We start from the raw sequence: 23,989 nt of genomic DNA, 5'->3' as shown, positions 1-23,989 counted from the left end.
GCAAAAATCGATCATTGGCCAAAATGGGTTCGTTCAACGGCCACAGCGAAACAGGTTGTAAGGTTGGGCGCCATCCCACGATGACCCACTTAACGACACAGGTTTGTGACTGTCACAACATGCAACCTTAATAGGCAAGCTCTATCACGGTCGTAGGTTGAGGGCTTCCTATTAAACGCTTCCATATTGGGGAAGTGGTTACAATTGCATGCAGCATGCAGCATTGCAGGCAAACTCTGCCCACCGCCTGGAGTTCGATCCTGACCGGCTCAAGGTGGACTGAGCCTTCCCTAAGGTCGGTAAAATGAGGACCCGGATTGTTGGGGGCAATGTGCCGATTCTGTAAACCGCTTAGGGAGGGCTGTAAAACACCAGGAAGCGGTATATAAGTCTAAGTGCTATCGCGAAGTGCTACTGCTATATGTCAGATCCCCCCTTTTAAAAACTCTGCTATTTTTCCCCCCTTTGCATCCATTATCTGCTCTCTGATCACAATTACAATTAGAGGGACTTGGCAAGGATGGTGCAGTGTGAAGATACATTTATTCCTGTCCTTAAACAACAGTCTTAAAAGAGCCAAGATATACCTACTTTCCTGGGTCCTCGTTCAATGAAATACTGGGCCAGCTCAAGGGCGGCCTGGGCATCTTCAGTGGGATCGTGACCCAACTGGGCTTTGCTCTGAATTTCTTTCCTACAAGAAGGAACCGTGCATGTAGTGCATCCATGAACATTTACACGCTCTATTGTGTGGCAAAGAAGCAAGAGAATTTAGATAGAATATTTGTAGCTCAGGGTTGAACTAAGGGTCCTGGGTCTTTTTTTGCGGACGTTTCATTACCCAACTAGGTAATTTCATCAGTGCTAGAAGGGAGTGGGGTTTGTCCTCTGTTTATATACAAGTGTCATTGTTGGTGAGGTGTTCCTGGTGGATCCTTGATTCAGCTGTTGTGGACTGTTGCCTTGGTTGTCTGAGTTGGTGGCTTGACTGGGGTATTGCTTACTTCTTGACTATTGCTCTAGTGTTAATCTTGGGGTTAACCTCTGTTCGTCTGGATGTTGATTGCTGGCCAGGAGGTTTGAGTCTCTTTGTCTGCTTTCCAAGACTTTTTGATGGTCTCTTTGGGATGGCGTGTAGATGTTCTTTATCTCTCTGCGCCTGCTGACGGCTGATTTGTCTGAGTGTGTCTAAGGATTTTTGGGACGTGGCTTGGCTGAGAATACGCACAGTTTCCCAGTTGAAACTACGGAAATTATAGCACTGATGACGTTACCTAGTTTGGTCGTGAAACGTCCCCAAGAAAACCCCCAAGCTCAGAGAGCACCAAGGACACCGCAGTCCTCCTGCTCCTCCTCCTTCACCCCCTTTCCTCCTCCTACACGCCGCAAATCCCACTCCCTTCACAGCACTGATGACGGTACCTACTTTGACAATGAAACGTCTGCAAGAAAACAACTGAGCTCAGAGACCACCAGGGACCCCAGAGGCTAATTTCCCAACTGGGGAATTCTGGGAGTTTACTTTATTTATTTATTTATTTAATTTATTTAATTGGATTTGTATACCGCCCTTTCCCGAAGGACTCAGGGCGGTTTACAGGGTAATTAAAACAAGAAATACAAAAATTAAAAAAACAATTAAAAAGATTACAACAGTCCCTGAAAAAGAAAAAAAAACCCAATTAAAATTAAAATTAAAAGTCTCAGCCTGGGCCAGAGAGCTCGAAGAGCCAGGTCTTCAGGTCCCGGCGGAATGAACGGAGGTCGGAGGCAGTCCTAAGCTCCGCGGGCAGCTGGTTCCAGAGGGCAGGCGCACCCACTGAGAAGGCCCTACCCCTGGGTGTTACCCACCGGCAATCTTTTACCGGCGGCACCCTGAGAAGACCCTCCCTGTGGGAGCGCACTGGACGAGTTGACGTTTACAGGTCTTAACGTTGCCAAGGTTGGACACCCTTGCCCTAAGCGGATATCCTCGTAGGACTGACAAGTCTTTCATTATCTGTCAACAGCCCTACCCTGCCTTGGAAAGGGAGCAATTCAGAAATGTCCTAATTGAAAAGTGTCAGGAGACACGCCCGGCGGCAGGAGCTCAACCCAATGCCTTCTTACCCTAAAACAGCTGCTGCTAAGAATTTCAGCTTGAACCTTCTGCCCCCTTTCCGGGTGTAGAGAAGCGAAGTGTCGATAACCTTCGGATGAATCATCTGGAAATGCGGGAGGGGAAAAAAAGGAAAGGTGTCTCAAAACATGGTGCTTTAAACAGAAACACCCCCCCCCCCGAGATTTTTGACCATCTGCAGGGAGTCCTCGACTTATAAACATTCATTTACTTATAAACTGAGAAAAGGGACGCAAACCAGTCCTCGCACTTACGAGAACCCCAGTCCAGTCACGTCATCAAAATTCAGATGTTTGGGAACTGGCGTGTGTTCATGGCGGTTGCAGCATCCTGGGGCACATGAATGATCACCAATATGTGTGTGTGCGGGGGGGGGAGCGGGCTTTGCTTAACGACCCATGCGATTCACTTAAGAACGGAAGGGATTCGCTCACCAAACATGGCAAAAAAAAAAGGCCATAAAATTGGGCACAACTCACTCACAACCGCCTTGCTCAGCCACAGAAATTCCAGTCTCAATTGTGGTGGTATATTGAGGAATCACCTGTATGTGAAACTTTCAAACCGGGACCCGGGATGTTTTGCTCTAGTCTATTTCTGTATCTTAGGCCAGGGGTCTGCAAACTTGGTAACTTTTTAAGAGTTGTGGACTTCCATGTGTCTGCCTGAGGAATTGTGGCCGTTGAAGTCCACAAGTCTTTTTTTAAAAAATAGTTTATAATAAGGTAAAGTTTCCCCCGCACATGCGTGCTAGTCGTTTCCGACTCTAGGGGCCGGTGCTCATCTCCGTTTCAAAGCCGAAGCCAAAGCCGAAGCCAAAGCCGTTTCAAAGCCGCTTGTCCGAGGATGTCTCCGTGGTCATGTGGCCGGCATGACTAGATGCCAAAGGCGCACGGAACGCTGTTACCTTCCCACCGGAGTGGTCCCTATTTTTCTACTTGCATTTTTATGTGCTTTCGAACTGCTAGGTTGGCAGAAGCTGGGACGAGTCACAGGTGCTCACTGTTATGCGGCACTCGGGATTTGACCCGCCAAACTGCCGACCTTCTGATCGACAAGCTCAGCGTCCTAACCCACTGAGCCACCGCGTCCCTCTAGTTTATAATATAAAATACAAAATTACAAAAGAAAATAGTAGGAAAAATAGGGGAGGGGAGAAAAGGAAGGGGAAAGTGTAGGAAAAGGTGGAAACAGTGAAGATAAGGCATTGACTCCCGATTCCGTTTTGGTGAAGTAGAATAACAACGTCATGCCTCAACTTTGTGCTTTTATGTTAACAGTATAAAGTAGCCATTTCTATAACAACAAACCTATCTAAATGGCAAAAGCCCAAATCAAAGTTTCATTCCCCCCCACCCCCGCACCTTATTTTTTATTTTTTTTATTTTAATTCCATTTATATCCCGCCCTTCACCGAAGACTCAGGGCGGCTTACAAGCTTAGCAGTAGCCTTCATTCTATGTATATGCCTGCTTATTAGGGCTTTCACACACACCCCAAGCGGCATTATTACAAAGTCAGCTTAATTGCCCCCAACAATCTGGGTCCTCATTTTACCTACCTGGGAAGGATGGAAGGCTGAGTCAACCTTGAGCCTGGTGGGACTCGAACCTCCACTAATGGCAGGCAGCTGGTGTTACTTAAGGAGGCATTAGCCCACTGCTCCACCAAGGCTCTTGAGCACAAAGCCCAGAAGCGGTTTCCAAGGGCAAACAAAAGGAATTGTGGTGTATTTTTTTCCTTCTTCTTCGATCGAAGCAGTCAATTTAGCCGCCTCTGCTAACTCCATGCACTTTTGCAGCCGCCCGTTCAACGTGGGAATCAACGTGCCCTTCCGTTTCCGAGGTCCGCAAGCCTTAAAAAGCTGCCACCTTTGAAGACCGCTACCTGGCGGGTTTGGGACTGTGGATCAGATATACTCACTTCTAGCGCTCGGAGATCAGCATCCAAGGAATGGCCCACTAAAATGGCATCCGGAGGCAGCATATTCCTTAATCGGGCCTGGATTTCTGCGAGGGTCGTTTGCACAGGCTGAAGAAGTTTCTCCGTGATGCCGGAGTAGCTTCAAAACACAACGAAAATACAACGTTTCGGGGCCGTCTGAGATGACGCTTTCCAACGAGGGACTTCTAAGGAAGCGGCAGATTCCAGCCCAGATAACAATACCTGTACAGGTAAATCCTCGACTTATGAGCACAATTAAGCTCAACTCTAGAAAGAGTGCAGAGAAGAGCAACAAAGATGATCGGGGGACTGGAGGCTAAAACATATAAGGAACGGTTGCTGGAATTGGCTATGTCTAGTTTAATGAAGAGAAGGACTAGTGGTGACATGATAGCAGCCTTCCAGTATCTCAGGGGCTGCCCCAAAGAAGAGGAAGTCAAGCTATTCTCCAAAGCGCCCGAAGGCAGGACCAGAAGCAACGGGTGGAAACTAACCAAGGAGAGAAGCAACCTAGAACTAAGGAGAAACTTCCTGACAGTTAGAACAATTAACCCAGGGGTGTCAAACTCAATTTCATTGAGGGCCGCATCAGCATTGTGGTTGCCCTCAGGGGGCCGGGTGGGCATGGCCTACTGGGTGGGCGTGGCCAGAGTGTGTATGGCCTACTGGGTGGGCGTGGCCAGCTCTACATCGTTCGCATCAAGGGTGCCTATGGGGGCCTGGGCAGGAGTGGGACAGATCTGAGGGTCTCTGGCAGAAGGAGGGTCTCTGGGCCAGGGCCAAGGCAGTGGGGGCTGTTCCCTCACTGTTTCCAGGATGGCTTCGCGGGCCACAAGAAACCACTTCGCGGGCCGGATCCGGCCCCCGGGCCTTGTGTTTGACATGTCTGAATTAACCAGTGGAATGACTTGCCTCCAGAAGCGGTGAATGCTCCAACACTGGAAGTTTTTAAGAAAAGACTGGACAGCCATTTTGTCTGAAATGGTATAGGTTTCTTGCCTGAGCAGGGGGTTGGACTAGATGACCTCCAAGGTCCCTTCCAACTTTACTATGATTATTATTTCCATTGCTAAGCAAGAGAGTTGTTAAGTGAGTTTTCCCCCCCCCCATTTTATGACCTTTCTTGGCACAGCTATTAGGTGAATCACCACATTTGTTAAGTTAGGAACAGGCCTGTAAAGTGGAATCTGGCTTCCCCCCCATGGACTTTGCTTGTCAGAAGGTCGCAAAAGGGGATCACGTGATCCCGGGATGCTGAAACCGTTATAAATATGAGTCTGTTGCCAAGCATCCGAATTAGCATCATGGGGATGGTGCAACGGTCGTTTAAGTGTGAAAAACAGTCCGAAGTCAACTTTTTCCAGTCTCGTTGTAACTGCGAACGGTCACTAAACGAATGATTGTAAGTCGAGGACTACCTTTATCTGCATAACTATAGATCAATTCCTGTGAAGAAGCTGGCTTATCTCTCTTCCTCCTAACTCAATTATCTAAGCTTCTTTGCTCTTTGCCCGCTGGGAATCCAGATTACATTCCACTACACCCACATACCACGGTCCCAATCACACAGCTCTCCTGCACGGACACATCCAGGTGTAAAAAAAAGTTTAAAACAAACAGACACGCACCTTATCTAAACATGTGGCTTGGCCTTAGAACAGAAGCTGTATCCAGCTGAAGAACATTCATTTTTAAGCAACTACGGTGCCAAAATCATTCCAAATCCTGGATAACGTCCAACTTTTACAAGCAGTTTTATGAGTTTAAGCAACATACCAGGTGAGATAATTCCTTATTGGCCGTTCGGGTTTGACAAGCTCGTTCATAAGGCACCGTCCGCTAGCATCCACCACTGCAATCCGGGTGAGTTCCGAGCCTTTATCGGTGAGACACTGGTCAAAATGATAAAAGGGTGAAAAAAAAGGCTGATGATCTTTGGTGGTCCTTTCCTCCCTCCAATGAGACGGTGAACTGATGGATTCCTTTATGGAAGGACAACACCTCCCAAATGTAATCCTTGCCAGTGGTGGGATTCAAATAGGTGAACAAGGAGGGGGGAGGAGCAAGAGGGTGGACAGGCAGCAAAGGCTTTATTTTATTTTACTTTATTCTTATTTGAACTTTTTAACCTCTTTTAATATTGTATTTTTAACCTGCCCCTTTTTAAAATCTACTTTAACCTTTTTTAAACCTTTTAAACCCATTTGTAACCCTTTTTTTACCCTTTTAAACCTAGTTTTAAACTTATTTTTAAACCTATTTTAACCAACGTGGATGGGAAAAAGGAGGAAGAGACAGCACTCTGCAGCAGAGAGTTTATCCAAGCCACTGAAGCAGCAGAAAACGGAAATAGGTGAACAACCGGTTCTCTGCGTAGATGCCACTTCCGGAAGTCCATTCTGGGCCTGGGCAACAAAAAAATGAGCTACCGGTTCCGCCGAAGTGGTGGAAACCGGTTGAATCCCACCACTGGTCCTTTCCCTTCCTGACTGGAGATGAAGTTGGGGAGTTTTGCATGCACTCGGTCACAGATTAGCGCTGTCCCGTCCGTCCCCCCCCGAATCAAGAACTGAAAACTTAAAAAGGTAAATTTTTATAAGTAAGAAGTCATTTCTTACTTGCTGAGATCCAACCCTTTGCGATGGGAAGGAGAGTAATGCAAACACAAAATAAATACCATTTCGCAGTCCAATCCAAAGAGGGGGCTGCTTTGTGTAACCGGGCCGTTGCAGTGAGTCTGGACAAAATGGCGCCAGTCGGCACACCCTGGAGAAGCAATGAAAAAAAACCAGTCACATCCACCAAAAGGTGTGGCTAGCCAGCACGCTGCAGTCTTATGGATCCTAGACGAGGATTGTTGTTATTGTTATGGTTTGTTGCACAGTCAGCCAAATGTTTAGACTAGATTTGGCATTTTTGTCTACCCATTGAGTCCTTCCCAAGGACCTGGGAGAGGCAGTTGTGGTTGTTTGGTGGAAATTGATCGTATATGTGGATTCTAAGACTGCTTACTTACCTTTTACAGGGTAATCGTGGAGCTGCATCTCCTCGGCAGTTAAAATATAACTCGAGAGACTGCAGCCCTTTTCGGCGTATTTCTGAATTATGGGATCCTCATCCATCCCTGAAACCAATGACACATTTGCTCTAAATGCCCATATTAGCATTTTTGCCCCTTTTCTGTCAGCAGTCTCTTCAATGTATTTTGAGAAGAGAGAAGGGGTTGTTTTTTTTTTACATGTCATCTGATTTATTTTATGGGTTACTGCTGCTTATCCACCAATTCAATGGTCTCAGGGCAGCCCGCAGTATAATCATAGTAAAATTAAAGTGTCAAAAAAATATCTACGATGCCCCTTTCAGATACATTAAAAAAACACCGTAAAATAAAATCGAGCTGCAAGAAGACCAGCAATAATAATAATAAAAAACACATTTTCATTCTTCACATATGCCAATTTGTTGTTTAACTACGTTCTGCCTAAGTCTAAGGCAATATTTTCCATTTATTCTCTGCTTGGAAACGAAGCACTTTAGAAATAAGGGAATTTTCAAACGAATCCGTTTCAAGCAGCCCAATTTCATAAGGGGGCACAATTTGGCTGTTGTTTTTTTTTAAAAAAGTCACCTATGGTTTATAAAAGGCCAAATCATTTGCACAAAGGTACAGGTTATAGACTATACAGGCAGTCCTCCGTTTACAACCATTTGTTTGGTGGCTGTCTGAAGCTACGACGGTGCCACACGAAGCCCAGTTCTCATATTTATGACCAATTCTCACATTTACAATGGTGGCGTCCCCTTAATGACCATGACGGTTTGTTTAGCCACCGTTGTAATAATGTAGTAAAACAGGTTCAGACTTAACTTTATGACCATTTGGGTCCAACTCGACTTATAACCGCAATGGCTTTGGGTTGAAATTTTCAATGGTGATTGTGGTCGTAAGTCGAGGATTACCTGCATGCATTTGCACACCAGATGTATCCACCTGGACTTTCAGGAAATAACAAAGGTATGGATCGAGGGAATTGAAAAAAGAAATATATTAATACCTTCCCAGCTCTGCTGCTGAGGGTCGTTTGTGCCCAATCTACCAAGTTTTTCGATAAAGTCACCAGAAAGCGCAGGCAGGCAGAAACGCTGATAAAAGACATGGAAAAGAGGCAAAAAGGAAGACATGTGTAGTTTAACGAAGAGAAGGGTGTGGGGTGACATGATAGCAGTGTTCCAGTATCTCAGGGGCTGCCCCAAGGAAGAGGGAGCCAAGCTATTCCCCAAAGCCCCCGAAGGCAGGACAAGAAGCAACGGATGGAAACTAGTCAAGGAGAGAAGCAACCTAGAACTAAGGAGAAACTTCCTGACAGTTAGAACAACTAACCAGTGGAACAACCTGCCTCCAGAAGCGGTGAATGCTCCAACAATGGAAGTTTTTAAGAAGAGACTGGACAGCCGTTTGCTTGAAATGGTATAGGGTTTCCTGCCTGAGCAGGGGGTTGGACTAGATGACCTCCAAGGTCCCTTCCAACTTACTTATTACTTACTAATGACATAACAACCTATTCCTTTCCATATATTCTGCCTTCTCTGTGGGTGCGCCTGCCCTCTGGAACCAGCTGCCCACAGAGCTTAGGACTTCCCCCGACCTCCGTTCATTCCGCCGGGACCTGAAGACCTGGCTCTTTGAGCTCTCCGGCCCAGGCTGAGAATTTTTTAACTGGGGTTTTTATTTTTAGGGATAATTTAATCTTTTTTAAAATTGTTTTTTTAACCTTTGTATTTTGTATTGGTTGGGTTTTTAAATACCCTGTAAACCGCCCTGAGTCCTTCGGGGGAAAGGGCGGTATATAAATCTAATAAAATAAATAAAATAAATAAATAAAGGAAGGGGCCATTTGAAGTTTTCTGAGGAAAGTTGCCTCCCGCGGTTGTATATCAAGGACTACCCATACAAATACACCTAATCCGCCATGACACGGGCCTTGAAACAAACAAACAGAGAGGCATTTGTTTTTAAGAGTAATTCCAGGGAAGAGAAGTGGGTTTTTCCAATAATCTCATAAATACAAATTTAAGACTTAAGAAGCACAGGGTGTAATTCAATGTTCAGGAGGGCCCCAGACATTTTCTCCGCTAAATGTTCTGAGGAATTGTTTTTCCTTCGTATTTTTAACCACCCAGTGATTGATGCTGCCTCCGCTGTTGTTTCTATAATTCCAGTTCCTCCTCAAGCACTTTGCAAACACAATTTATTAACCACGAAGCAGCCCTGATGCTATCTCCTAGTTGTGCTTGTGTGTTTTTGTGTGTGTATGTGAGAGAGAAGGGGGGGGGGGAAAGCAGACTTTTTAATCACACTTGCAATAAGCACGAAAAAATTCATTTGCAAAAGCCCTAGCTTATGGTCAAAACAACAGTGGCTTTTTCTTTTTCTTTTTTCCCTAAACTTCTCAAACTGTGGGCTGGTTGTTTGAAAAGGGGGAAAGGTCCGGGAGATACAGATAACCCTTTCTGGGGGAAATTCCCAAGAAAAACAAGTCTCTTTTGTGTCAACCCAGCCGTGGTGGTATTAATGACCTCGACTTCCAGGCAGCAGCCAGAGGAAAAAGAAAAAAAAAAGGGAAAAAAAATAAAAGCTCATTCTTGAGAAGAATTGGAGGCTGAACTTGTTCCTGGAAAGTCTTGAATACCCTCTAAATTAGAGCCATATGTTTCCTTGTGGCTCCAAAAACTGTTTTCCCCCAACCAGTCGGCCAGCCTCCCTGGCTCGAAGTATCCTGTTAAGCAGAGAATTGCAAGTTCAGACAAAAAAAGAAATAATAATAATAATTATAATGGTATTGGGAAAAGGTGCCGTTACTTCTGTTCTGCTGAAAGAAACGGTGATTTCAGGAGATTTTTGCCTGCCTTGGTAAAGCACACCACCCTGGTAAATAAGCTATTAGATTTTAATTTTAATTAAGGCACCAGGCTGCAAGCCAGGAGACGGTGAGTTCTAGTCCTGCCTTAGGCATGCAAGCCGATTGGGTGATTTTGGATCAATCACCAGGAGACGGTGAGTTTTAGTCCTGCCTCAGGCCTGAAAGCCAGCTGGGTGACCTTGAGCCAATCACTGGGAGCCAGTGAGTTCTAGTCCTGCCTTAGACATGAAAGCCAGATGGGTGACTTTGGGCCAATCATCAGGAGATGGTGAGTTCTAATCCTACCTTAAGTATGAAAGCCAGCTAGATGACTTTGGCCCAGACACTTTATCTCAGCCCAACCCACCTCACGGGATTGTTGTTATGGGGAAAATAGGAAGAAGGAGTTTTACATATGGTATAGGGCAGGGGTAATTTAATTTAATTTAATTTATTAATATTTCTATACCGCCCTTCTCCCTGAGGACTCAGGGCGGTGTACAGGGCAAGAATAATACACAGAAATGTACAAAAATTAAAAGATAATTAAATACATGCCCGATTAAAATACAGTTAATACATAATAAAAACCCAATAAAAATGATAAAAAACCCCACCAATCCCCCTCATGCCAGGCCGGCTTGCTCAAACAAGTATGTTTTCAGATCGCGGCGAAAGGAGCGCAGATCGGGCGCCGTCCGGAGCTCAACCGGTAACTGGTTCCATAGCTCCGGGGCGCCCACAGAGAAGGATCTCCCCCTGGGGGCCACAAGACGGCATTCTCTGACCGGTGGCACCCTGAGGAGGCCCTCTCTGTGGGAGCGTACAAGGCGCAGGGAGCTTGATGCCGGCAGCAGATGTTCCCTGAGGTACTCCTCAGGTAGGCAACCTCGGCTCTTTTATGACTCATGGAATTGCCAGAATTCCCGAGCCAGCTATGCTGAGGGGAAAGGGAGAGGTTTCCAAGCTGAGCCATGCCGGCTCAGGAATTTTGGGAGTTGAAGTCCACGAGTCAAAAAAGAGCCAAGGTTGCCTACCCCTGGTCTATGAGGTCTCCATGTTGCCATATAATACACAATTTCCTAGACTGGCCATCTCACCAAGTGGATAAATTTCAATGACTTACATGTTTGAAGGTCTTTCGGAGATGTTTGAACTGTAGGTAGTATTGGTAGAAATGGAGCTGATCCACGTGATGCAAAATTACCACGAGGACACCAGCCAACTGCCTTCGGTGGTGGATACGACACCAACTGTATCACAAGGGACCACAATTATCTCTTGTTGTTCCTTTAACCAGCCAAGCCCGTGCAAATCTATTTCTCAGTTATTATACTGGCTTCTACACATTTAGGAAACAGAAATCCTGGTTCTCCGGCGAAACATCTAGCAAGTGGTATGGCAGGTGCTGATCTCATAGAAGAGGGGTCCTCAACCTTGGCAACTTTAAGACTTGTGGACTTCAACTCCCAGAATTCCTCAGCCAGCTTTGCTGAGGCAAGCTAGGGGAGGAATTCTGGGAGTTGAAGTCCACAAGTCATAAAAGGGCCAAGTTTGAAGACTCCTGGACTAAATGAACTACCTGTACTGTTGAACACCTAAGGTGGACAGATACCTTGCATAAGGTTAAAAGCACATTTACCTGGGCTGAGTGACATTGTGATGTTTTCCCTGTGTGGCATACTTCAGTAATTCACAAAGTTGCTGATAGCTGATTTGGCTTTCTCCAAACATTTGAGTAGAGAAATGGGGTGTGTTCACCTTGGAAACCAAGAGAATTGACTCAGGAGTGTTTACAGTCCCAAAGAAAATATCAGGAGACGAAGGCCTCATTCCCACAAATAACATCCAGAAAGGGCAATTCATTTCTTGCAAAAGGATGCCACAAAAGCACATACAGACGCAAAGGAGAAACACAGTTAATAAGACTGAACTGTTAGATATGCATTAACTTCACAAAACTTGGACATTATTTACATAAACACAATAAATGCCAAATAACTTTAGTCCCCGAGGTAATTTTATAAAAACAGTCCTCCCACATTGACAAATTCAGCTCTGGACAAAATACAAGCAGCTTCTAAAAAGTTCCTGGAGCTTTTGCAGTATTCAAATTATTAAACTTCTGTCTAATTCTGGATATGAAACTTGGGGGGGGGGAAATAATGCAAAGCTGAAAAAGATGCAAGAAGAGCCAACTGGAATAGCACATCATTCTAATTATAACTTTATGATTCATAGATATAAACAGCGGAGTGCAGCACTAAAAATATAACACAGACTAAAAACGCCTCTGAAAAGGACTAATGATACAAAAACTTTTTTTTTAAAAAAGACACAAACTAAAGCAAAACTCCACCCAGTATTTAAACTGATAAAAAAAAAATAATGTGGGGAATGGTAAACTGAAACATGCAATAGTAGCAACTCCTCTGGAATAATATATATCCATAAACAAATCTTACTTCACTGGAAAGTTTAATGTTCTGATGAGTTGGGCAAATGTCATTTTTCTCAGAATTCCTCTTTTTTTTAGCCTTCCGGGTCTCTCCTCCAATTTCCCCATCTTCATAATACCTTTTCTTTACAACTTCACTAGTTTGTGCGTCCATTTTATTTATGAATCTCTCTTCAGGTGGAATTTATCTGTTAAACAAAAAACAGTACAGAAAAGAATTAAAAAAAAACCAATAAACTAATGGAAGAACATCTGTTATAATTGGAGAAATACTAATAAGTTGAAACTCTACTTAATTTTGCTTAGGGTTCAAATTAAGGAGAATTATCTGTTTACCATCTACTTATTTATCTCCGTCCATCCATATCTATATCCATCGATGTCTAGTCCAATCTAATTTTATAGCTGCCCATCTCACCAGATCTTTCCCCCTCCATACAGCGGGTAATAGGTAGGGAATATGAATCATATAATGTAAATATATAACTCTAGAACAAGTTTAATATTAACTTTCATACAACATCAAGTCTCCTTTATAAAATGAGTCTACTAGTTGAATCTGCATTTCATGTAACATTAATAGCGAGTCCTTGCAGTATTACGTATTCTACCTTAATTTATTCTAATCCAATTAATGAGAACAGTAAATGAAAGTAGCTGCTACATTTCTTAGTGCTCTGAACTATTCTACAAACATGGACTGCAACTATGTTTTCCAAACTTGGCAACTTTAAAGTGTGTGGACTTCACTCCCCTGCCTCCATGCTCACAAGGAATTCTGGGGGTTGAAGTCCAGACACCTTAAAGTTGCTAAATTTGAAAAATATTGCATTGAAATGACACCTCGCATAATGTAATTAAGGCCATTATCATAATGTAAAATAAAGAGCAGCTCTCAGCACCCTTTTTGCACCCAGCCTCGACTGCGGGACAGCAGCTCCCATAATCCCCATCCAGGTGGAGATCAGCAAGTTCCCCTTGATTTTAAATCTGGCTGGGGGCGGGGACGGGGATAGTGGTCCAGCAGTGTAAAAGCAGTAGGTTTAAAGCTGGAGCAAGCTGCTCTAAAGCGGCGCGTGGTTCCATCCGTGCAATTCTCAAGGGTTGGCAACCACGTGCGAGCCTGCAAACACGTGTAAGGGAGAATTGTAATCTATTTTCTCTCCCCTGCAAGCAACCGCCTCCCAACAGTTAACCTGGGATCGCCTTTCCTTGCTAACAACCGCTCCCCATTAAAAAAATGGGGGGGACGGAAAGAGGAAAAAAAATGAAGTTAATGGGAAGCCTGACCTGGGTCTCTGCACCCTATTCCCGGGGAAGCCCTTCTTGCAATCGAGGAGAATCCTTGCTCGGCAATCGTCTGCTCGGCCCTGAGCCGCCACCAGCCCCGCCCCACGCTTAGCTGCCGATGCTTTTAGAGGAGGAAGCAAGAGAGCGAATGGAAGGCGGGCAGACCTTCTTAGTCGATGGGCCGAAAGCATCGAGGGGAGGAGGCGGGGCCTGCGCCGCGGCGGGCTGTTTGAAATGGCGGCTGCCGAGTAGAGCGAGCCGGGTGGGACCGGGGCGCGGGGCGGCGGTTGCCATGGCGACGAGGCAGCTGGCCAGGTAAGGGGCCCAGGTGGCGTCGACCTCTCGGTTGGTTGGGGCTGCAAACCCCCCCCCCCCCGGTTTGGACCAAGCTGTAGAGCAGGGGTCTCCAAACTTTGCAACTGTTAAGCTTTCTGGACTTCAACTCCCAGAATTCCCCAGCCAGCATGAACCCTAAGTCATTAAAATACAGTAGCTTTACATCAGGGGTGTCCAACCTTGACCACTTTCAGACTTGTGGACTTCAACTCCCAGAATTCCCCAGCCAGCCTAGGTACTGGGGAATTCTGGGAGATGAAGTCCACAGGTTTTAAAGTTGCCAAAGGGAAATAACCAACAGGAATGGCCTTGAATTACATCCTAATGGGACCTTTGCTTTAACACTCTAAAATTTGCATGACGGATTTTGTCGTCTTTCTTTTGTTTGATAGGCAGCTGGGCATTATTCAAAGTGTTTCTAAGCCCTCTCCTGGTGCCCAAAGTCACAAACAACGCAAGCTGCGTGAGTATGCCGCTTACTTCATAAAGTCAGTGTTTTGTTATTATCTGCAGGTTAGGGCAATGAGATAATATATGATTTTTTTCCCACCGATATTGCAGGGCAACTGTTTGACTACTTAATAATTATTGATTTTGAGTCCACCTGCTGGAAGGATGGCCGAAGATGTCAAGAAATAAGTAAGTCAAGCCTTAATAATTTTAACAGTTGCTTCCGTATGAATTGGGGGGGGGGCAAAGAGAAGGCTTGAACATAGTTCACACAAATGCAGTTAGTCCTTGACACACAACCTTCATTTAGTGATGGTTTGACTGTATTATTAGCCTGATGAACTTCATGGCTTACTGTTTACATAGTGGTAGAACTAATATAATTTTTTATTTGTTGGTTGTTGGTTTTTTTTGGACATAGTTGAATTTCCAGCAGTTCTCTTAAACACCTCAAATGGAGAAATTGAGACTGAATTTCATATGTACATCCAGCCCCAGGAACATCCGACTCTCTCTGAATTTTGTATTGAGCTAACCGGAATAAAACAGGTATAATTTCAATAGACTGCAGTCAGAGTTATTAGTTTCATTTTGTTTTGAAGCATTTTACTTAACTTTTGGTGAATGTTCTTAAAGAAAGGAATATGCTTGCTGGCTTGAACATATTTCTTTTATCATCAGAATATGACTTTTCTTTGATGCTCCAAGGCTCTAGCAATCACCAAAAAGGTTTTCATCTTTATTGAATCATTTTAAAATTGCTGATTTAAATTCTTTTCTGTTTCCAGCTGTTCGTTTCTATCCATTAAAGTGGGCCTAATACTGTATATTTTAATTGAATACCAGTGTGCACTCTTGGAAATCAAATTAAAATGGATATACTGTATATTGGTTGTTCTCACCATTTTGTGTATTAGAGGAAATTTTTTTGGTTCTTATACAATGCTGGTAGAATTTGACTTCATGGTCCAATCAGAAATATCAATATCGATGTCGATAAAACCAAATCTAAATCTAGATTCTGAATGTTATCAGCAAGTTCTTTTTTTCTTTGAATTAAGAATCAAGTTGACGAAGGAGTTCCTCTACATATAAGCCTGTCCCAGTTTTCCAAGTGGATTCAGAAAATCCAGAAGGAGAAAAACATTGTTTTCGGTTCGACTTGTGCAGCCCCCGAAGAAAAATTATGTGCCTTTGTTACGTGGTCAGGTAATTCATAATGTTTATCAACATTATCTATGATAAAGTTTGCTCGTTCTTCATTGCTGGGCTTGCTGAAGATTTAAGACTGTGGTTTCCCTGATAATAAAATGGAAAAATGGTTTATTTTGTTATGCTTTTTGATTTCTGACTCCGTGTAGCACTGTGGACTATTCAAATAATAACCAGTTCTGTCTTCTGCTTAGGTTTTTGAGACCATTGTCAGCTATTTTACTACACTGTCACATGGTGCTCGTGAATGCTGCATTCCCCCTGGCTCGTGTACCCTCTCTGCTGTGTATTTTCATGGCTTTCCCACCATTGTGAGGACTAGAAGCTTACTTGAGGGAATCAGAAATCCTTTGGCCCTCTAGCCTCATTGCATGATTTGACATTAGAACCATAGGTGCTCTCCATCGAAACGGGAATGAATAATTTACATTCCTAAGTACTGCTTCGTGAATTCCAGAATCAAACCCTCAGAATGGGCAGGTTTGATTTAGTTTTCCATTACGCTACACATTTGGACAGATTGCCCTGTGTGCTGCACAACCGGACTGCACAGGACAGGTGGCTAAATAAATAGCTTTTCTTGCTTTTGATCCTCACGTTTCTATTGCACGAAATCATGACTGTTGCACAAAAAGAAAATTTCACACCCAGGGTGAAAAACGATGGAGGGGGAACAATCAGGAAACTGGAAACTTTTATGAACATTTGTTTTTATGCAGACTGGGACCTGGGAGTTTGCCTGCACTACGAATGTAAAAGAAAACAGCTACGGAAGCCTCATATTTTAAATTCTTGGATTGACTTACGGGCCACCTACAAGGTGAGAGTATTTGCCTCTGGTAGCGATCACGACAAGAAAATGTACGTTTTATTTATTTGGGGGGGGCATACATTTTAAGGACGCTGAGCTTGTCGATCAGAAGGTCGGCAGTTTGGCGGGTCGAATCCCGAGTGCCGCGTAGCAGAGTTAGCGCCTGTTACTCGTCCCAGCTTCTGCCAACCTAGCAGTTCGAAAGCACGTAAAAATGCAAGTAGAAGAATAGGGACCACTACGGTGGGAAGGTAACAGCGTTCCGTGCGCCTTTGGCGTCTAGTCATGCCAGCCACATGACCACGGAGACGTCCTCGGACAAGCGCTGGCTCTTCGGCTTTGAAACGGCCCCTAGAGTCGGAAACGACTAGCACGCATGTGCGGGGGAACCTTTACCTTTACCTTTATACAATTTAATCCAGATACATCCAGCTCTCTTTGAGTTGCCAAGGCTGAGAAAACACTGGCTTAAAAGAGCCCTGAGCAATTTACATTGAATTGAGTAAAAGAACATATATAATGAGGGTTTTATTTGCACCTTTTGTTCCTTAGAACTTTTACTCCAGGAGGCCGCAAGGTTTAAATGGCGCACTGAAAGATGTGGGTATCCTTTTTGAAGGACGAGAGCACTCCGGTAAGCGAGTATATGTACCTATGTCGAGGAACTGCTGAAAAAACGGATTTGGGGGTCTCGTTTTTATGCAAGAAAGGGCCTGCAAGCACGGAATGAATAGGGGTTCAGTGCAACTTAACTGGACTTTAATATATAACGTTGCCAGCGGGTAACGTTCTATATTGAAGTCCAAGACAATATAGTCCATTCTGATCACCTTTGGGTATGAGATCCGTTAACTAAAAGTAATCAAGTGAACCTAAGGTGTTTTTTTTTTCTTCAAGAGGCAACTGGACTTCCTTGTTTTTCTTTGAAGCTCTTTCTTTGAAGCTCTTCAGCTCTGACTGGATGGTGGGGAATGGAAGGATGCTGTTGGTCAGAGCTGAAGAAACTTCTTGGGCAAGAAGCGAAATGTCTTCAAAGAATGTCTTCAAAGAGCCTTGGTGGAAAGGAACCTTTCTTCTCTCTGTTCTTTCTTTCCTGGAGAAACTTTCATTCCTCTGAATGTTCATGAGAAACGAGAGTATCGATTGGTGGCTTCAGTGAGAATCAGGTTGCTGTTTGATAGCCCCAGGCAGGTCGTCCTTGATTTACAACCCTTGGTTAGCGCCCGCTCAAAGTTAAGATGAAAATTAGATGAAAATTAGAGCCTTGGTGGAGCAGTGGGCTAATGCCTCCTTAAGTAACACCAGCTGCCTGCCATTAGTGCAGGTTCGAGTCCCACCAGGCTCAAGGTTGACTCAGCCTTCCATCCTTCCCAGGTAGGTAAAATGAGGACCCAGATTGTTGGGGGCAATTAAGCTGACTTTGTAATAATGCCGCTTTGGGGGGGGGTGAAAGCCCTAATAAGCAGGCATATACATAGAATGAAGGCTACTGCTAAGCACATTGATTTGTGCTTCTTAGATTGTAAGCCGCCCTGAGTCTTTGGAGAAGAGCGGGATACAAATGGGATTTAAAAAAAACAAACAAAGTCCTCTTGCCTCTGGAAAAAGCACCTTTGGGACAACCATGAGCTGACGGAGAACCTCCATAGACAATTGGACCTAAGATGATCTTCCTCAGTTCCTCCAGGACTGAGTTTACGTTCCATGTAGACATTAAATACAGGAAGTCCTCGACTACGACGGGGCCCATATTTTCTGCGGCTAAGCTGGCAAGGAAATCGCTGTGGTGGTTAAGTTTCGTAGCACAGTCGTTGAACGGATCTTGCCTCCCCAGTGACTTTGTCAGAAGGTCGCAAAAGGGGAATCACATGGGCCACTGCCACCATCATAAATATGAGTCAGTTGCCAAGCGTCTTGAATTTGGATCGCGTGACCACGGATGGATGCTGCAACGGTCGTGTGAAAAACGACCATCGGTCATTTTTTTCCCCATTGCGGTTGTAATGTTGAGCTGTTGTAAGTCGAGGCTTACCTATAAGAGGTGAAGAAGGGACGTGCTTTGGAAATTGCCATAGGTATTATTAGGCTAACTTAGGATTGCCAGGATGAGCAGTAAGGAGAAATAGGTTTATTAGGCCTTTCGACTAGCAATGACGCCTCCTGTTTTCCGTAGGACTGGACGATTCTCGGAATACCGCCCGCCTGGCTTGGAAGATGATTCGCGACGGGTGTGTAATGAAAATCACAAAATCCGTCGCTAAGGTTAGTGGATTCTCTTCTTGGCACCCGTGACTGATGAACGTTGAACCAAAATAAAATTCTGTGGACCAAAGCTTTGACTTAGGATCTTGTCTGAAGCTACGCCAGGGGCGGGGTTGACCTCCTTTGTTTGTGGAATCCTTAGGCAACTCCGGCGAAGAGTTCCATTGCCAGATTTGGGGGTGAGAAACCCACCCGTGGTGGCCCTTTGGCAATCAATCCTCTTGTCAAAGCATCACCTTTGGATGAAAGGGAAAATGAAGTTCTTCCAGAAATCAAAAAGAAAGAGGAAGATCCACCGCAAGAGACGGTTCATGTAGGCTTGTTTGAGGACACATGTCTTATGTCTAGAAGCAGCAAAAAGACTGTTGCACTTTGTAGAAGCACAGAGAGCCTAACCTGGTCCTTGGGAAGACTCCATTGGCCTCTGGGTAATCTTCAGCACCCCTGCTGTAGACCTTCAGGCTGGGGAGACAAGGGGCATCTAATTTCAAACCTTTCTAGACCCAATCAAGGGCTAGTTTTGGTCCCCACGACTCTTTCCACCATCAACATTTCCGAGACCGACGTGGGCACCTCTCCAGAATGTCTATCTTCGTTGGCCGATTGGGAGGACGTAGCAATCATTCCAGAAAAGGAAGATGACCCAGATCCAGAATCCTGGCCATCCAAAGATAACCCTCCACTTAAGAGCGCCTTAGCGACAGAGGATGGGAACAAACTGATGAGTTGGGCGGCTGAAAATATGGCAGGCGCTCCTCCCAGTGCAGCGCTCTCGAAATCTGTTGTCTACAAGAGTCCAAACACGACTATTTATAACGCGGCCGGAGCTCCAAATGAAACTTCGGATGCTTCTACGTTTAAACTCCCTCTTGTGACGACAGAGGCATCTCCCCCCAAGCCGCCGGCTAGAAATCTTCCGGCATCCTCAACCGAGGCCATCAAAAGGAAGCCTTCCAGCCCCAAATCTTTGCCTCCGACCAAAAAACCATCTTTCAGAATCTACAAGGACGGAAGCCCGACGTCAAGCAGCTCCCTGTTGCCCAGGGCAAATCCGTGCGGCGTCTCTCCTGCCCTCTTGAGCTCTTCGGGCTGTTTCAACCCAACCTTTAGGGCTGGCGAAACCGGGAGGATGACCCCTCCGCTCTGCCGGTGTGGCCGAAGAGCTAGAAGGTTGAACGTTTCAAACGGCGGCCCTAATCAGGGCAAGGCATTTTACAGCTGCCCGGTGAGAAAATGCGAAAGGAACACGAAGGGCTGCAGCTATTTTCGATGGGAAGATTCGCTTATAAAGGAGAAAATGGCCCTTCCGACTGTGACTTTTGAGGCTGGGGGTTTAAAGCCTTTGAAAACTCAGGGCTCCTCCCTGGGAAATGTTAAATGCCTGCGTCTCCGGCCTTCCATGCGAAACTAAGCAGATTTTCTCTCTCCCCCCCCCCTTTTTTTACTGGGGAAATTGAGTATTTCACCTCTGGAAAGTTAGTTTTTCTCTTCTACAAAGTACAATTAGAAGCATCACCCAAGTTGTGTGTGCATTGAGCATCTGGTCTCGTCTGAATGCAGCACAACAAACTGTCTTGTCTTTTAAGTGTGTTCTTTCTCTCCTGTGTTCTAGGCTCCTGAGTTTGATTATTATTATTATTATTATTTTAGGAATTGTGTTGTCTATACTTTAAATCAGTAAGCCTGACTGCCGAGCAATTTTTTTTTTAAAGAACTGGCTTGTAAAACTTGCATCATGCTTTTAAACGTTGGTTTAAAAATATCCTTGATTCTGAGAAATGAAATAAAATGAACTCTTTCTGCCCACCCGCTCCCCCATCCGAAAAAATTAAGTGAAGTTTGTCCATTTTAATAACGGCAGGAAAACTGATTTATTTGGAATTGTATTCAGTGTGCTTTTTAACTGCCCGAAATTTCCATAGCACAGCAGGCGTAAAAAAGAAGAAGAAAAAAAATAATCCAGAAAAGGATGCAGCTGCTTTAATGAGTCACAGACAAGGAGCTGTTTTCATATTCTGGGGTATGTTGAAGCATCATTTCCAAATTGTATCTGAAACATTGCACAGTAAGGAGATCATAAAAATCTGGCGAACAGAACGACAGGCACAGATTCTTTGAGGAATTCAGAAGGAGCTGGCATGGTGGGAACGTTGCCTGGGCTATAAAATATACCATGGAGATTAAGTTTTCAGCATTCGAAAGATAAAAGGGGGGGGGGGCGATAGGTTCTCATTGACGAAACTATTTTAATTTGGAATTTGGTAATTAGCTGAAATGCATGCAGTGAAAATTAAATCCTTGCTTCTTTTTTCTTCTTCTTTTTTTTTCCTTCTATTGATGGCTTGACTTTTACAGCGTGTTAGGCAACTGTGAAAAGAATAAATCCGACAATATTAATAGCTTAGCTTGAAAGCCAGCCACGTTCAACCTTTGAACTTCAAAGGGGTTCTATTTGATTGTGGAGCTTGGCTGGCTGGGTAATTCTGGGAGTTGAAGTCTCTCTCACGGTTGAGAAACACGGTTCTATTGTAACAAATTGCAGTTCTACTTTTTTCAGTAACCTAGCTTTGAAAAACCCGCACCATCATTGCTTAATTAATTGAGCTGGTCAAAATGTCTCTTGTGTTCTCGTATAGACTTTTGTCCTTTAGGGATTAGAAAGAATGTTCTGATTTATGTACTGTTTACATATCTGGCTTGGTCATGCAGCTCCCTGGAGCTTTATGATGCCGGCAACATCTTGACTGTGAAAGATACCGTACTCTGCGTTCTTTCTGATTGAAAAATCGACATCTGGAAGCAGAGTTACATCTTTGCTTAACCTGGCCAGCTACGGTTAGGCTTTTGTACGAAGTTCAACCTGCTGATAAGTAAGCAGAGGAGAGCTAGTTGGACAAACAGCCCACGGAAGGGACCGCAAATGCGAAGCTTTCGGGACATCAAAATTTCTAAATATGGAGAGTAACGCAACAGGCTTTTATTCCTGGAACGATTGCTCACTCAGAGAGTAAACAGACGAGGAATTCTACGCGTGTCCCCATTCTTTCATGCGCAATTCATTTCTTCTGATTTTCCCACTGATTGTCTTTGGCAAATGTGGAACAAACTCCATCTGTTGGGCAAGAGCAGAAATGAAGGCTGGCCAGAAAAACGAAGGACATGTTGGTAGATACAGCTGGAATAAATTCAGACATTGCAAAAGTGCGAAACGAAAAGAAATAATGTCTGACGCAGCTTTTCTCCTGGTTATGACAGACATTCAGCTTGCATCTGTTAAAATAATCACCATGTTCCTAATCTGTAAACCCACTCAGTACACAAAAGCTTTAATTTATAGCATGGGTCCCCATACTTGGCAACTTTAAGTCTTGTGGACTTCAACTCCCAGAATTCTAAGAGTTGAAGTCCACAAGTCTTAAAGTTGCCAACTTTGGAGACCCCTGGAGTAATAATAACTACTACTACAACAACAACAATGTTGGAAGGGACCTTGGAGGTCATCTAGTCCAACCCCCAGCTCAGGCAGGAAACCCTGTACCATTTCAGACAAATGGCTGTCCAGTCTCCTCTTAAAAACTTCCAGGGTTGGAGCATTCACCGCTTCTGGAGACAGGTAGTTCCACTGGTTAATTGTTCTAACTGTCAGGAAATTTCTCCTTAGTTCTAGGTTGCTTCTCTCCTTGATTAGTTTCCCTCCGTTGCTTCTTGTCCTGCTTTCAGGTGCTTTGGACTATAGCTTGACTCCCTCTTCTTTGGGGCAGCCCCTGAGATACTGGAAGACTGCTATCATGTCCCCTCTCGTCCTTCTCTTCATTAGACTAGACATACCCAATTCCAGCAACCGTTCCTAGTATGTTTTAGCCTGCAGTCCTCTGATCATCTTTGTTGCTCTTCTCTGCCCTCTTTCTAGAGTCTCAACCTCTTTTTTTACATTGTGGTGACCAAAATCACAGCTTACCTTTCTAGGATACTTGTATGGGGCAGTGACCGTCTTGACGTAGTCCTGTAGTTCCTTAATCAAGGCTTCTTGGTCATGGGAAATGTATTCAGGGGCCAAAACTACGAAGGCTTTCACCACCTTGAATGTAAGCAATTTGATCAGGAGAAGGACATTTTGAAAAACGCAGGCAGTTTATAAAATGAGGAATTTCTAGTAGTGCCACAGCAGCTGGGAAGTGCCAAATGAAGTGTCTTGGACCCAGTCGGTTGTACTTTCCAACATTAAAAGCTTGAACTTGATTTGAAAAAAAATATCTGGAGATTGTTTCTTTTTTAATATATTTTTTAAAAGTCTAAATAGAAAATCCTGAAACCTGCAACCTCTCGGCTTCTACTTTCTGCCTAGATCTTCTGGAAATTAAGGGAATTCTGAAAGGCTTAATTTCTTTGCGTTTGATCAAGCGTTCAGGTTATCGGTTGACAAATCTTACAAAAAAATTCCGGTTGCTGAATTGAAAAGGTAAGCATGAGCCCTCGCTGTGATCACCCAGTTCATTAAGCTACTGCCTGCTTAGCCATGATTTATTACATTCATTACGTAAGCTAATAATTAGTCACCCAAGATAATTGGCTATAAACTACAGTTTGCCAACAGCTGGATACATGAGCTGCAAAAGGAAAACAAAACCGCGCCGTTTTCCAGCTTAGTGTGTGTTGCATGAATCCAGGCATTCAATCCACAGTTTGTGCTGCAAACCAGCGTTGAGTTAGTATTAAGTCGGTAGGTGGTTGAAAGGTGAACTTTGACACGGCTGATGGATAAGATGCAGCTTCTGAGCTCAAGGGAGACCTGGGTGATGAACAGGGGTCTTCAGACTTGGCCCTTTTATGACTTGTGGGTTTCAACTCCCAGAATTCTTCAGCCAGGCACGCTGGCTGAGGAATTCTGGGAGTTGAAGTCCACAAGGCATAAAAGGGCCAAGTTTGAAGACCTCTAAAGTGATGAAGAATCAACCCTACTTTAGCATCTCAACAGCTGAGCTTCATCTGTTTGAGAGATTCTTCAAACGTTTGTAGACTACACCAGGGCTCTTCAAACTTGGCCACTTTAAGACTTGTGGACTTCAACTCCCAGAATTCCTCTGGCTGAGGAATTCTGGGAGTTGAAGTCCACAAGTCTTAAAGCTGCCAAGTTTGAAGAGCCCTGGACTACTCTGTCCCTCTCTTTTCAAAGCACATATAGGTAATCCTCGACTTTGTTTAGTGAC

At 44.4% G+C, this 23,989-nt stretch overlaps 3 protein-coding genes across 3 annotated transcripts in view; 1 reads left to right on the top strand and 2 right to left on the bottom strand.

Annotated features, from left to right (window-relative positions):
- Nucleotides 1–22,805, bottom strand: part of REXO5 (RNA exonuclease 5) — a 31,681-nt gene extending 8,876 nt beyond the window's left edge. The window contains exons 1-11 of the mRNA XM_083372781.1: nt 22,741–22,805; nt 12,429–12,609; nt 11,606–11,724; nt 11,090–11,216; nt 8,119–8,206; nt 7,080–7,187; nt 6,741–6,829; nt 5,840–5,955; nt 4,043–4,181; nt 2,110–2,204; nt 592–694 (exon numbers count right to left, since the gene is read on the bottom strand). Of these exons, the coding sequence (XP_083228907.1) occupies nt 592–694; nt 2,110–2,204; nt 4,043–4,181; nt 5,840–5,955; nt 6,741–6,829; nt 7,080–7,187; nt 8,119–8,206; nt 11,090–11,216; nt 11,606–11,724; nt 12,429–12,575 (1,131 nt within the window). The 5' untranslated portion in view covers nt 12,576–12,609; nt 22,741–22,805. The remainder of the gene's footprint in view (nt 1–591; nt 695–2,109; nt 2,205–4,042; nt 4,182–5,839; nt 5,956–6,740; nt 6,830–7,079; nt 7,188–8,118; nt 8,207–11,089; nt 11,217–11,605; nt 11,725–12,428; nt 12,610–22,740) is intronic.
- Nucleotides 14,004–20,334, top strand: ERI2 (ERI1 exoribonuclease family member 2; the record flags this gene model as incomplete). The annotated part of the gene is made up of 9 exons (XM_083372974.1): nt 14,004–14,026; nt 14,440–14,510; nt 14,609–14,686; nt 14,919–15,046; nt 15,559–15,706; nt 16,429–16,529; nt 17,073–17,154; nt 18,694–18,782; nt 18,925–20,334. The coding sequence occupies 9 exons, from the start codon at nt 14,004–14,006 to the stop codon at nt 20,191–20,193; spliced, it is 1,989 nt and encodes a 662-aa protein (XP_083229100.1). The 3' UTR covers nt 20,194–20,334.
- LOC310646143 (acyl-coenzyme A synthetase ACSM4, mitochondrial-like) overlaps nt 20,525–23,989 on the bottom strand; it is a gene marked incomplete at its 5' end in the record, with an annotated part of 58,644 nt that continues 55,179 nt past the window's right edge. The window contains one exon of the mRNA XM_083372394.1: nt 20,525–21,894. Within this exon, the coding sequence (XP_083228520.1) occupies nt 21,808–21,894 (87 nt within the window). The 3' untranslated portion in view covers nt 20,525–21,807. The remainder of the gene's footprint in view (nt 21,895–23,989) is intronic.

This window comes from Vipera ursinii (assembly GCF_947247035.1).
Source record: "Vipera ursinii genome assembly, chromosome: 13".
NCBI lineage: Eukaryota > Metazoa > Chordata > Lepidosauria > Squamata > Viperidae > Vipera > Vipera ursinii.
The sequence above is the reverse complement of the archived record's forward strand: the minus strand, read 5'-3'. Positions and strand labels throughout refer to the sequence as shown.